Source organism: Pelecanus crispus, chromosome 10, assembly GCF_030463565.1.
Source record: "Pelecanus crispus isolate bPelCri1 chromosome 10, bPelCri1.pri, whole genome shotgun sequence".
In the NCBI taxonomy this organism is placed as follows: domain Eukaryota; kingdom Metazoa; phylum Chordata; class Aves; order Pelecaniformes; family Pelecanidae; genus Pelecanus; species Pelecanus crispus.
This window is the reverse complement of record NC_134652.1, coordinates 28,809,958-28,822,206: the sequence shown is the minus strand read 5'-3', so window position 1 is coordinate 28,822,206 and position 12,249 is coordinate 28,809,958. Positions and strand designations below refer to the sequence as shown.

Here is a 12,249-nt window from a genome sequence, read left to right as displayed (position 1 = left end):
TGCTACACTTGAACACCAGTTTCTTGTCTTTTTCATGGGTAAAATTATTATTCTGTTCTGTCTGTGCCTAGGAACAAGTCTCACCCTCCCATTAAGTAGGTCTTATGAGGGAGAGGGGTATAAGTATTTACCTATATTAAGAAATAAGTCTTAACACAGTTTTTTAAAAAGTTTACTAAAGGAGTCATACATACAATCATCACCTTGTACTTCACTCTCAAGATAGAACTTTTTGTGTTCAAAGTGCCTTGCAGCCATTGTCAGAAGCCGTGGTTCTTCTGTAATACAGGAGTATGTTCCAGTCCTTCAGGTCAAAGCAGAAAAGTTAAATGACTTCTTCACAGCCACAGCAAAAAATTACTGACAGAAGTCAGGCCTAATTTTCTGTACTTCTTGTGTACACATCTCAACAGACAGCTTCTTCACAGAGATATCAACTTTATTAATAAAATAATGGTCTGCGTTTATTATGTTTCTCTTGTTCTATAAACAAATTAAGTTAATAACAAATGTATTAAAATCTAGGCATACTTAAAATATTCCAGAGCCACGTTTTAAACACAGAAAAGGATTTGCATGTATAGTTTGTAGCATCCTAGTAGGCCTGATACTGCTTTAATACACAACCATGGCAGCTCTCCAGAGATACACGTGAAGAACACTTCCATGATTACAGTGGTCTTCCAGACGGCCATGGATCTTGAGAAGTCAAAAAATAGGCTCAATGTGCGAATGCAAAGATGGAACACAATTTTTTTTTTCCTGCGAGTGCAGTTTTACAAGTTCATTATCACCCAGGTAAAAAACCTTCATTTGGCAAATCAAAAACTATAATTGGGGGGGCGGGGGGAGGGAGACAATTTAAAAAAAATATACAAAAGGAAATCACAAAAATATGGCCCTTTAAAAGGCTACTCGTATGGTCATTTTTAAATGAAAACACTATACATTAAGTATCTAGGAAAAGACCAGCAGTGTTCTTTATCAGGAGCACACCTAAACCGCAAACACACCCAGTGAGCCATCCCCTGCCACCACCAAGGCTGCTTTTCCCATGCCTGTACCCCTTTCATGTTAACGCTTTCTCCACCAAAAGCTATAAATAAGTCTGTTTTCTACAGATTTCTTAAGTTAAAGTAAGTGAGTTCTGTCCAGAATAGAAAAAAAAAATCAGTGCGGTCAGGCCACAAAACCAATGCCATAGTCCCAAGCCTCCTGGCAGAATTAATCCAGCACAGTCTGAACACAGAAATCTTCAGTACTGGTGTATTTGTGAAGAAGATCAGTCTGTATGTGCAAGTTAACGTGAGGCTGCCGATAACCAAACGCACGCAGGAATACTGCAAGCAGCTTGGTGACAGTTCCCGTAGGATGGGGTGGGTAGGCAGCACACACTCGGCAGGTTATTCTCCTGTGGCCCTTGCTAACTTTGCGTATCTTCCTTCCCCCCTCCAGACAGCACACAAAACTCAGAGCAAGCACTCCACACTTAGACCTGCAAAACCTCTAGCCACTTGGGACAACACTGCCAATCAAACAAAAAAATCACATTAATTTTTCATTGGGCAAGCTGACCCACTGTCAGTTTCATGTGTGACCCAAATGACAGGTTGAAGTCTGGCCACCAAAAGCAAAAAGGTAACTTCTTGGCCCACCTAGCTCCCCATTTTGCTCATTCTCAAACAGCGAATCTAACCCAGTTCCCAAAATCTCATTTCTCACGCCCAGCCAATAAGGGTCATAGTCATTTACTGTCTCCAGCAGCTGCTGCCCGTACGATGGGGCTGGAGCAGCGAGTGTCCCTTGATACCCCCCTTCATGTTTTGGAAGTACCAAAGGAGGACTAGCATGACTAGCCGCAACCAGAGGTGGACAGTGCCTCATCTGCTCGAGCTCAAGCTTAGATTCCCCTTCACCGTAATTGAAAGTGGAGCCCTTCCCAACGGGAGAAGTGTTTGGCTTGATATACGAATAGTGCTCATTGCCCAGGCCCTGGTTAGCATTCGAGTAGTTTAAGACAGGCCTCCTATACATGTTCTCTTTAGCTGCCAGGTGCTGGTAATCTTCTGTACGAGACTGGAGAACATCTGCATCTGAGTAGTAGCTTTCAGGGAAAGCCTTCTTCAGGTACGGATACTCCTGCGGCTGCTGCGCAGGGAGCGAGAGCTGGGGGGTGCTTCCCGCAGCGAGCGGGACCCCTTTGCCCGCGCAGTCCAAACCCAAGTGCGCTGGGGTCTGACCCGGGGCTCCGAAAGCGTTATCCAAGCTTCTGAAATGAGCATCGAGCCTCGAGCAGGGCTGCCCCGAGCAGGCCGACGGCTGACCGGGGAAGCCCTGGTTCCCCCCCGGTAGGCCGGGCTGCGGCGGGGGGCGGCCCCGCTCTGGCCCCGGCCCCTGCGCCGTCCGGGGCCGCTCCTGGCAGCAGCCGCCGCAGCGGGTCGGCTTCTGCTTGCCGCAGGCCGGCCGGGGGCAGGCGGCGGCTTCGCTCTTCTTGTGGTTCAGCTGCCGGGCTCTCCTGTTCTGGAACCACACCTGCGAGGCCGGCAGAGAGTGAGCGCCCGGCCCGGCCGCGGGAAGCCGCCCCGCCGGCCCCTCCCGCCCCTCTCACCTGGATCCTGGACTCGGGGATGTCGGTGAGGCCGGAGAGCTGCTCCCGCAGGGCGATGCCGGGGTAGGGGTCCTTCTCGAAGGCGCGGACCAGCAGCTCCAGCTGGGCCTTGCTGAAGGTGGTGCGCTTCCGCCGGCCGCTCTCCCGCCCTGCGCCGGGCCGCGCCCGGGCCTCGCCTGCGGGCAGAGGGGAGCGGCGGTCAGGGGCGCCGGGCCGCGCCCGGGCCTCGCCTGCGGGCAGAGGGGAGCGGCGGTCAGGGGCGCCGGGCCGCGCCCGGGCCTCGCCTGCGGGCAGAGGGGAGCGGCGGTCAGGGGCGCCGGGCCGCGCCCGGGCCTCGCCTGCGGGCAGAGGGGAGCGGCGGTCAGGGGCGCCGGGCCCCGCTCCGCCGCCGCCGCCCGCCCTGCCCTCCCCGGCCCCGGCCGCACCCCGGGGAGGCTTACCGGTGGGGCCGGGGCTGGGGGGCAGGCTGGCGAGCTCCATGCGGGACGAGGTCGGCGGGCGGTGGGGCGGCCCAGGCCGCTCCCTGCCTTATGAGCCCTCCGCCCCGGCTCGGCGACCCCCACCCGCCCGGCCCGGCCCGGCCCGGCCCGGCCCCGCCAATGGGGCCGGGGCCGCCGGGCCTGCGAGGGTGACTCAGAGCCGTCTCCCACACCTCTATTGTCATCCCATCACCAAAATACACATAATGAGGTCTCGCCCCATCCAAGGAGCCAAAGCGTCTCCCGGCGAAGCCCCCGCTGCCGCCACAACCCATCCACCTTTCTTTAATTCAAATGGAGAGTGGATAATTTAATGAAGTTATCTTCCACCTTCGGTTCGGCCCTCTGAGAGGGCTCCCCTGCTCTCCGCACCGCAGGCCTGGGGCTCTGCTGGAAACCCGGGGCTCCCCCGGCTGCGGGGAGGCCTCCACGCCGCCCTCCTCCCGAAGGGAAACCATCCCAGCTCCTGCTGCACCCGGCGACGAGTCCTTGTCTTCCCCGTTTGGGTACCCCCCTCCTATTCCCATCCATGGGACCTCTCTCGACTTAACCACAGTAAATAAAACGCTGGCGGCTTTACTAGACATTGCATCAAACCCCACCGTTGCCAGTAAAGCACGAAGCCTCCCCCAGCACGCTCTGCGGTCACCTGGGGAGAAGCAGCAGTCTCCGTCCCGAGCGTGTGCTGCAGGGATCAGCACAACCTTCTCCTTTCCTAGGGCTGCTCTGTTTTTTCTTCCAGACAGCTCTACTCATCCAAGTCATGTACAGAACAAGCAAGGTCTGTGCTTTCAGCCCAAGGTGAAATCATGACCAACGTATTAATCCCACAGAGAGGCCAGAAATATTATTTAAGAGAGCCAAGAGTGACATAAGGACTTACAGGGAGCAACAGTTGCAATGCTGAAAAGGATTAGATGTTAGAACAGGATTAGAACAGCAGCAAATCAATTAGTTACCATAATAATTTGTCAAATGAGGCCATGAATAGCTATCACTGAAGGCGTTCAAGAACAACGGCATCATTACTTCATGTGTTTTTTGTCTCAACATGTCCCCATCCGGCTTGTTCTGAAGCTAAAGGGTACAGGGACAAAGTCTGCAAGCTGTTACATACTATTTGCATTCTGTAGGGACCAGTGCATCTGCCATTCAAGCAGCCACTTTTGGGTTAAACTGGGCGAGGGTTTTAACATTACACACGCCACTGCAGTGGTGCACAACAAAAATGAATGCCCTCCCAGACAGGGGCGACAGTCAGGCACTGCGAGTAGTGCTCCAGAGACTGGATTCCTTTAGCATCCCTGTCCACAAGGCAAGGCAAATGCCCTCAGAAACCACTTTACCTAATTAATGTTTTCAAGCAGAAGTGTATATGAAGGCAGTGAGAATTTCTGAGGGATGACCGTAGCATGTAGTCCAAAACATCTGGAAACAACAGCTTGAAGCATTTTCTCGGTACTCCTGCCCTTTCTTCTACCGTATCATTCCCATAAGCCTGGACTGTCATGGCACAGGTACATCCCACAAGACTTCTTTTCTCCCCCAGAGCTCTAGGATAGCTTGGAGTTTTTCCTTTCCATGTAAGCAATAAATTTGTATTTAAGCGAGAATTTGCATGTGGGAGAAGGGAAAAAAGCAGCCAGGTGGCAAGGGGTTCGGCAAGTGGTTCTAGGTACGGTCAAGGTGTGCTGCTAGTCCTTCGGTTTTAGTTCACTTTTAATACTCAGATACATATGTAGGGAGGGGTGGATGAAGGCTCAGACACAATAAGCAGGAAAATAAAGCTCGGTGGCATAGTTCTATTGACAGTCTCCTCTACAGCAAATCCAGCTTCAGCTACTCCTTGTTCTAAGCATGCAGGGTGCAATTCTACCCGCCTTTAAGCCCCCACATGGCTTCGCACACAGTCCTGCACATGCCACCTCCGGTGCACACTTGACTAGAAAATTAGGCAATTCACAGAGCTACGCCTTCCAAAAACTGATCACTTTTGGTTTTTTTGGCCAGGTTAGCTTTTGGCGAGCTTAGTTCAAGCACCAGCGTGGGATGGGGATGCACAAGAGCGAAGCGTAAAAGAGAGAGGGGGACCCCTGATTTAAACTGGCACAAGAAAGTGTGGAATTGCAGATGACCTTTCATCTCTGCAGTTACAGTACAACTGTCCATGGGGTGCATAATAAACTGAATCAAGGATACTGAGGATGTTTGTAGGGTACAAAGAAAGCTTATTCTTTCAGTGTGGCCACAGGGAAGGCTAGAACAAATGCTGTCATTGTTCTTCCTGGATTTCCAATTTTCATGGCAGAAAACATCATCTCATAGGAATAACTACAACACAAAGCTGACCCTGCAGGCAGCCTGCAGTATCGATCTCCAAAGGAGAGGGAAGCCACCCCCTCCAACACACACATATACACCTTACAGCCGCAGCCAGTGCAGAAGAGATAAGGAGGAGTCAGCAGAGGCTTGCACTACTTGCTAATAGTGACTGTCCATCACTACTAGCTAGGTCAAATAGACCAGGCTTTTGTTAACATCCTCTGGCTATGGAGAGAGCAGTTCACACTTCCCGGAGTTATTGTTTCAGGCACTCTGCCAGGCAGCCTCTTTACACCCTTCATTTTCAGAGATTTTCTTTGCAATGCTAATTGATAGAGACTTAGATTGCGAGGTTTGTTTTTAAGTGAGATTCCAGGAAAGAAGATGGCAATCTGCTTTCCCCTCCTCTTCCCCCTCTATGGACTTTGCCTGGCGTAAGAGCTAATTTCTGCTACAGCTACAGTTTGACCATACCCTAATCCAGGCAATAACACTGACCAGCCCTTGCTGTCCGTGTGCCCTTGGCATTGTCATGCTGTCACTCATAATCAAAACAACTATTTGTGAGCTCCCCCATCTCTTCTCTAAACTGTAACGGGAAAACAGTGTTTCCCACCACCACTCATATTTTTTATTCATTTCACAAATAGGGAAATGGGAAAAGTGTGGGGAAAGAAGCAGGAATACCCAAAGCACATGCTTAACAAAACCAGCTTCTCTTCAAATGATATATTGTCTTCAGGCTCCCACCAAAATCCATGGAATTTTGCTATAGATTTCAGTAGAGTCCAAATGCAGAAACCCACTGTGTCCTCTGCCAATGTTCCTTTATGCCAGAGTTGTGGTACAAGTGCATCTACAGAATAATCCAAATCACGTGTGGAATATGCTGAAAATACAACAAAAATGAAGGATATGTATGTAAAGGACATTTAGGACAGACAACACAGTTAGACAAGGACTAGCCACAGTGCTCTTTAAAATGGCTCTCAAAAAAGGTTTGCATCTATCCTGGTCCAGATCAGGGCATCGGGAGCTACTCTCTGCTCTCCCTCCAGAGCAGCCCTAAGTGTTAGGAGATGCAAAGTGACCCCAAAATCATGTTAGCATGAATGGGATGCCGAATTACCCAGTGCAGCATGGGCTCCATCACCAGGCGCCTGCCTGGGGAGTCTTAGGACAAGCACAGCCCTCTAGAAATCCCTACATCAAACATTTTCTAGGGCAGTACAATGCTGTTGATGTTTAAGCAGAACTTTCATCCTGAAGGAGGCAAGATCAATTTCACTAGTTGGTCTTTAGACATTAACACCTCATAAAAATGATTCTCATGCCCTGCTTATCTGGAGAGCATCCTTAATTATCTTTTGGTACACATTTTGCAGCCCATTACTTACCAGTCAACACTGCTTTAATTATGGGCTTGGCAGTAAAAGGTAGCTCTTACATCACTGAAATAAAAATGCTACAAAGCAACCCTGGAGAATTGCAAAGAGATTTCACGTTCAAATGGAAAACTGTGGAATTCTGCAAAACAATGTGGATTCCCTTCCACAAAGATTTCTCCCTGTGGGCAGTTCTGTCATAGCCAGATGCACCCAGGAACCCTCCAAAGAACACGAGCACCCAAGTGACGGTTGTGCTCTCTTCAGGGAAAGGAGCATTCACAGCAGCCTGTCTTGTTCTGAAAATAGTTCAATGGCCAGACGTGCACGCTTCTGTGATGTGTCAGGGCAAGCAGGATGGAGACATATTTTGCACCTCAAGCAAAAAGATGGCAAAACTTATGATAATCCTTGCTTTCTAAGAGCATTCATTCCACAGTCCAGAACTGGCTCCTGGGAGAGCTCTGTCACCAGCACCACTGAGCTTTCCCTTACAGTAAACACCTTTATTATGGCAAAGCATTGCTCTGGCCTTTTTTGCTATCTGAAATGAATGTTGTCTCTAACACTTGAAGGTGGAAGAAAACAATATTGCTGAAAACAACATGAACCGTTACCTCTTGCTCTGACTCAGTTCCCATTAAAACAATAGATTTCAAGGTGAAAAAGGCATTAGACCAGTTTCACGTAAATTTTGAATAATGTCTCACACTTAAGTTTTTCTTATATTTAGACCTTAAAATAATTCATGGCACTGACTGTAAATGCCTGAAATCTGGGGCAACCGCACAAAAAGGACCATACTTGCTAAGACCAAACGTCTGTCTAGCCTGATGTTGAACAGTTCAGCAATGGCCAGAAATAGATACCTGTCTAGGGGAAGGTAGGTAGCTCAGTCAGCAACATACTGGTGCTTTTACATAGTAATGATGATGACAGCCTCTGTTATTTTCATCCCAGAGGCTTCCTGAGGTGGATGAGAGTTTGTGAGTATACAGAAAACACAATATGCTTCTATTTTGTGAATTTATCCAGTTGTTTTTTGAACCTATGTAAAATTGTAGCTTCCAAAGCATCCTCTGACTAGGACTTCCACAGCTTAGCTACATGTTATATGTAGTAACACTTACTTTTATTTGTTCTTAACATGTTGCCTACTAGAATTGTTTGGTTCTTGCTGCCTCCACACAAGAATGAGGAATGACCTTCGCTGGTTCCAGCAGTTCATGCTGCCCATTTTTTCATCAAACCCCATCACTTTCCCCCTTCAGCCACCTCTTTTCCAGACTGAAAAAATCCCATCTTACTCACAGTAGCCGATTCACGATTACTTGCCCTATGGTAACTGCTGCATGCCTTTGATCATTCATGTTGCCCTTTTCAGAACTTTTCCCAGTTCTGCTGTATACTTCCTGAGACAGGAAGACTAGAATGACTCTCAGTATTTAAGATGTAGATGAATCATGGTGCTTTAGGTATTATTATGATGATAATGATTTTTTTTCTTCATTGCTTTCCTAATAACTCCTAATACTTGTTTTCCTTTTTTGACCATCTCACAGAACTATCTATCAAACTCCAGTCTCTCGGTTCTGAGTTGTAATGGTCATCTATCGTCTGAACCTGAGAACAGTCCCTTACTTGTACTGCCATTATGCTGCCTACTGGTGAGTTTTTGAGTCCCGTGACAATCTTGACAGAAATTGTCATCCCTTTCAAAGAGAAGACCGCCTTAACTTTTAAAGGAAATAAGACCACAGGTAAAACTGAAGCCAAAACATCTGCAAGCTTTGTGTCTTTTATTAAATGGTAGCCTGGCGGTGCCCAACACCATTCATTTTTCTTGTGGGCAGTAGAATAAAAGTCTTGGGAGATGGATGTAGGATAGCACAGACTTGCTGGGAAGGTAGCGATTAGTGCTCCCACTCTCACACAATACAATGTCCCCTGCTCTGGTGGAGGGAAATCTCTCTTCTGTGGGACAGATCCACTTCACACAGCCACACAGAACAGTGATCTAGAGTTTGGACAGGCTGAGCCTGAGCCTGTAAAGAGTTAGGATGACCACAGGGAAGGGCAAATCAGTAGAGCAGAATCCGCACCAGCGCAGGAAGAGGCTGGAGTAGGATTTCCACTTGTAATAAGCCTAACGCATAGATTATCAGTATTCTTGTACCCCTTTGAACACTGAGTAGAAAAGCCACACAGGAACCCATGTGGCAGCAAACCTGTGTTCACGAAAATCCTGCTTTAAGAAACATAAAAAATTTGTGTATAAAATAGCCTCCTGAAATCCCCCGGAGGATTACTGAGTGCGGTTCAGTCTTGGCAAGCCCGCGCTTGCTCCAGCACCACTGAGATAAATACCGTTTCATTTAAATGCACGGTACTTCATGCCCAGTACGGTCAGGTTCACAGCCTGCATTACTTTATGGTAATCCTTTCCCTGGTATTCCCTGACATCTTCTCTGTCTCCTTTCCTTTGTAAGAGACTGACTGTCATCGTCCTCACCCGTGCTGTTTGTGTAACTGGCAGATGCCCTGTGACTGATCAGCTCCAGAAACGCTTGTGGACTCTTAGCACCTGAGAGGATCAGACCTCTGAACTGCAGATGTTTTAGGACAAGGACTATATCTTTTTCTTGTGCTGGCAGAATACAAAACACACCCACGTGACACTATAGAAATACTACAAATCGTAACATCATAGTCTGCCAAACTTGATTACGATAACTGGTCGCCTAAAGATGAGTGAATTTGGCCTTAAGGCTAGTCTGCTGGGACTGGAGACAAGTTGTCTGCAGTCTTCTCCTCCCTGTTCAAAGAACTATCGCTCTAACCTCCCTTGTCAGTCCTATTCCTTCTCATCTCCCGAATAACATCCCCGCCCATGTGGTTGTACTGAAATGTGCTTCCCACCCATCTCACCCATCTGCTAGTGACCCCATTTCTTTGCTAGATCTGCGCTGGCTTTTTTGTACTGCAGTTAGCTTTTCCATCACAATATTCCTATTCCAGACACGTAGGAAAAGAAAATACTCAGAGCTAGAAAACTGTGTCAATTGACATGACTAGTTCATTAACTGAGAAACATGATAAAGATGCATTAGCTGGTCCCAACAGACCCTCAAGAACAGTGAACTAATTGGAAACCTTTCTTTTTTCCCAACACTGCACTCCTGTGTTTACTACCATGCACGTGAAGAACTTGGCAACCTAAGGCAGTGTCTTTCAAAATAGGAAGCAGAAATACAGAGTTAGGAATTCCTTCAGAGATAAACAAGAAGTGATATCACATACCAAATATTAAAATACACATGCACTGTCATCAAGTGGTTAAAGGACAGAACAAGGCATCAAAATGCTGATGGTTTACTGGAGACTTACCTCTTCGGCCTGTTTTAACCACTCAGTCTATAATGCTGTAGGATGCTGGTATGCAGAGTGATGGACCCTTATCAGTATGTAATACAGTTCTGAATAGTCTAAACTACTCAGGCTTTTCCAACATGATCAATATGAACAAGGCTGTCTGGTCACATGTAATTTATCCTTGCAAGGTACATTCAGTATTATTAAATAGCCTCCCCAAATGACATAAGATATTTTTTTGTCCACATACCTTTAAAAAAATCCTGTCAAATACCTGTAGCATACATCCAATTTAAAAAATTCAACCAAATACTTGTAGCATAAATCCAACCTTTATAAACTGAGATTTCAAATGGATGTTACTTGTTACTCTTTAATTTTTTAAAGCTACCTCACACAATAAAAGAAAGCCATCAGAGATGTTCACAAAATATTTTTAGTAGGGCTAAATTTGGCTGATGTTGGCTGAAGCGCATCATGATAAAAAATGTTGGCTGAAGCGCATCATGATAAAAAAGTCTGTTTCACTGTTCTGTTCCTTTTTAATAACAGAAAAAACCCCACAGTGATCATCAGGTATTAGGATGAGCATATAGAACTCCAACATAAATTCATCTCTAAAATGCACAAACTGAAGTTGTAGTAAAATCAATGAGAAACTCATACTTCATAGCTTATAGGTATTACTTAGTTCTTAATCTTTGCAAAGACTAAAGTATTTGTCTGGGACCTTTATAGTTGACAATTTCCACGACTTGAATTATGCTCCCAATTGCATTAAAATGTGATAGAAGAGAGTTAGTTTTATCAAACAGCCAAGGAATCCATTTACCTATGAGAAGGATACAGCAGAGATACATGCAAAGGCTTATTTACGTCCAAGTCACAAAGAATATTCATTACAACAACAGGCAGAATTAGTATGCCCCATTGTTTCTTCCTATGCATGTCTCATTACTCTTTAAATGTTTTTTGTAAGTATGGGAATCTGCTGAAAATCTTGACCATTAACCTCAAAAACTGTAATGCTTGTCAAACTGCAACATGAAATATTTTTAAAGACCGTACTTTTCCTTAGCTTCTCTAGTCTTAGAATCAAAAGTTTGAAGTGAAATAATTTTTAACTCCCCATTAAAAATTAAAAATGACAGAGGAACAGTCACACGTTAACAAGTTACATTAGGAATCAGACATTGCTTGCAGTAGTTTCATTACAGCATTGTGTCATTTAACTCTGATAAAAAAAATGTTTGATTGATAATTCCATCTCCTTAGGTAACTTTCACTGAATGCATCTCCTCTCTTTTATACCAGCTTCAAATCCATTTTAAAGTTGGCTGCAGTTCATTTCCAAGTAACTTCCTAAAAGGAGCCCAATCCCTTAGTCCTTATTTATACAGAAAGTTGCTGTTTACACAAGTCACATCACTGACTCCAGTAGGATGACTCACGCCATAAAGGTTGGTCTGAATTAGACTAATCCTCCCCTTCCCCCCCTTTTTTTTTTAAAGAATTTTAAAAGACACAGAAGAGCTAACATGTCTCTATCTAGTCTCTGGCATCTACCAAGAACACCAAACAAAAGAGGCAGACTACCTGGCAAATACCCTTTGTACTTCCCGATGAAAGTGAGATAGTCAATATCTCTAAGTTAGAGATAGTAAATATTTCTAAACTGAATGGGGAACAAGTTTTCTCCGCTACAAGGTACAACAGAAACTTTAGTATTTGAAAATCTAGGAGAATGATATGCTGATATAAAGAGTGTGTGAAATGAGCCAGCTATGTCTCGGGGATTAGGCAGTAAGAATGCACAGGTCCATTTTATTGTTTTCAGCAGAACTAACCCATCTCAGTTTACATACTCAGTCACTGTGGAGATCTCAGCACCCTACGGACACAATTTCAGTGAAAAAACTTTTTTTTAAAAACTAATGTAGTTGTCTTTGAAATCTCAAAGAGGATCATACTTCCCATTTTCATGTTTCTGTATGGTTAGTAATCTTACCTGTTGATCTCATAATGAGATTCTTAAAACGTACTTGTGGCTTTAATTATTAGCCTAACTTGAAATCCAAACTGA

At 45.8% G+C, this 12,249-nt stretch overlaps 1 protein-coding gene across 1 annotated transcript; it reads right to left on the bottom strand.

The window, feature by feature from the left end:
* Nucleotides 1-1,587: 1,587 nt before the first annotated feature.
* LOC142594497 (uncharacterized) lies at nucleotides 1,588-3,088 on the bottom strand. The gene is made up of 3 exons (XM_075718062.1): nucleotides 2,978-3,088; nucleotides 2,609-2,833; nucleotides 1,588-2,532 (listed from the first exon to the last, which is right to left on the bottom strand). Exons 1-3 carry the CDS (start codon nucleotides 3,086-3,088, stop codon nucleotides 1,588-1,590), a joined length of 1,281 nt encoding a protein of 426 aa, XP_075574177.1.
* Nucleotides 3,089-12,249: the final 9,161 nt, after the last annotated feature.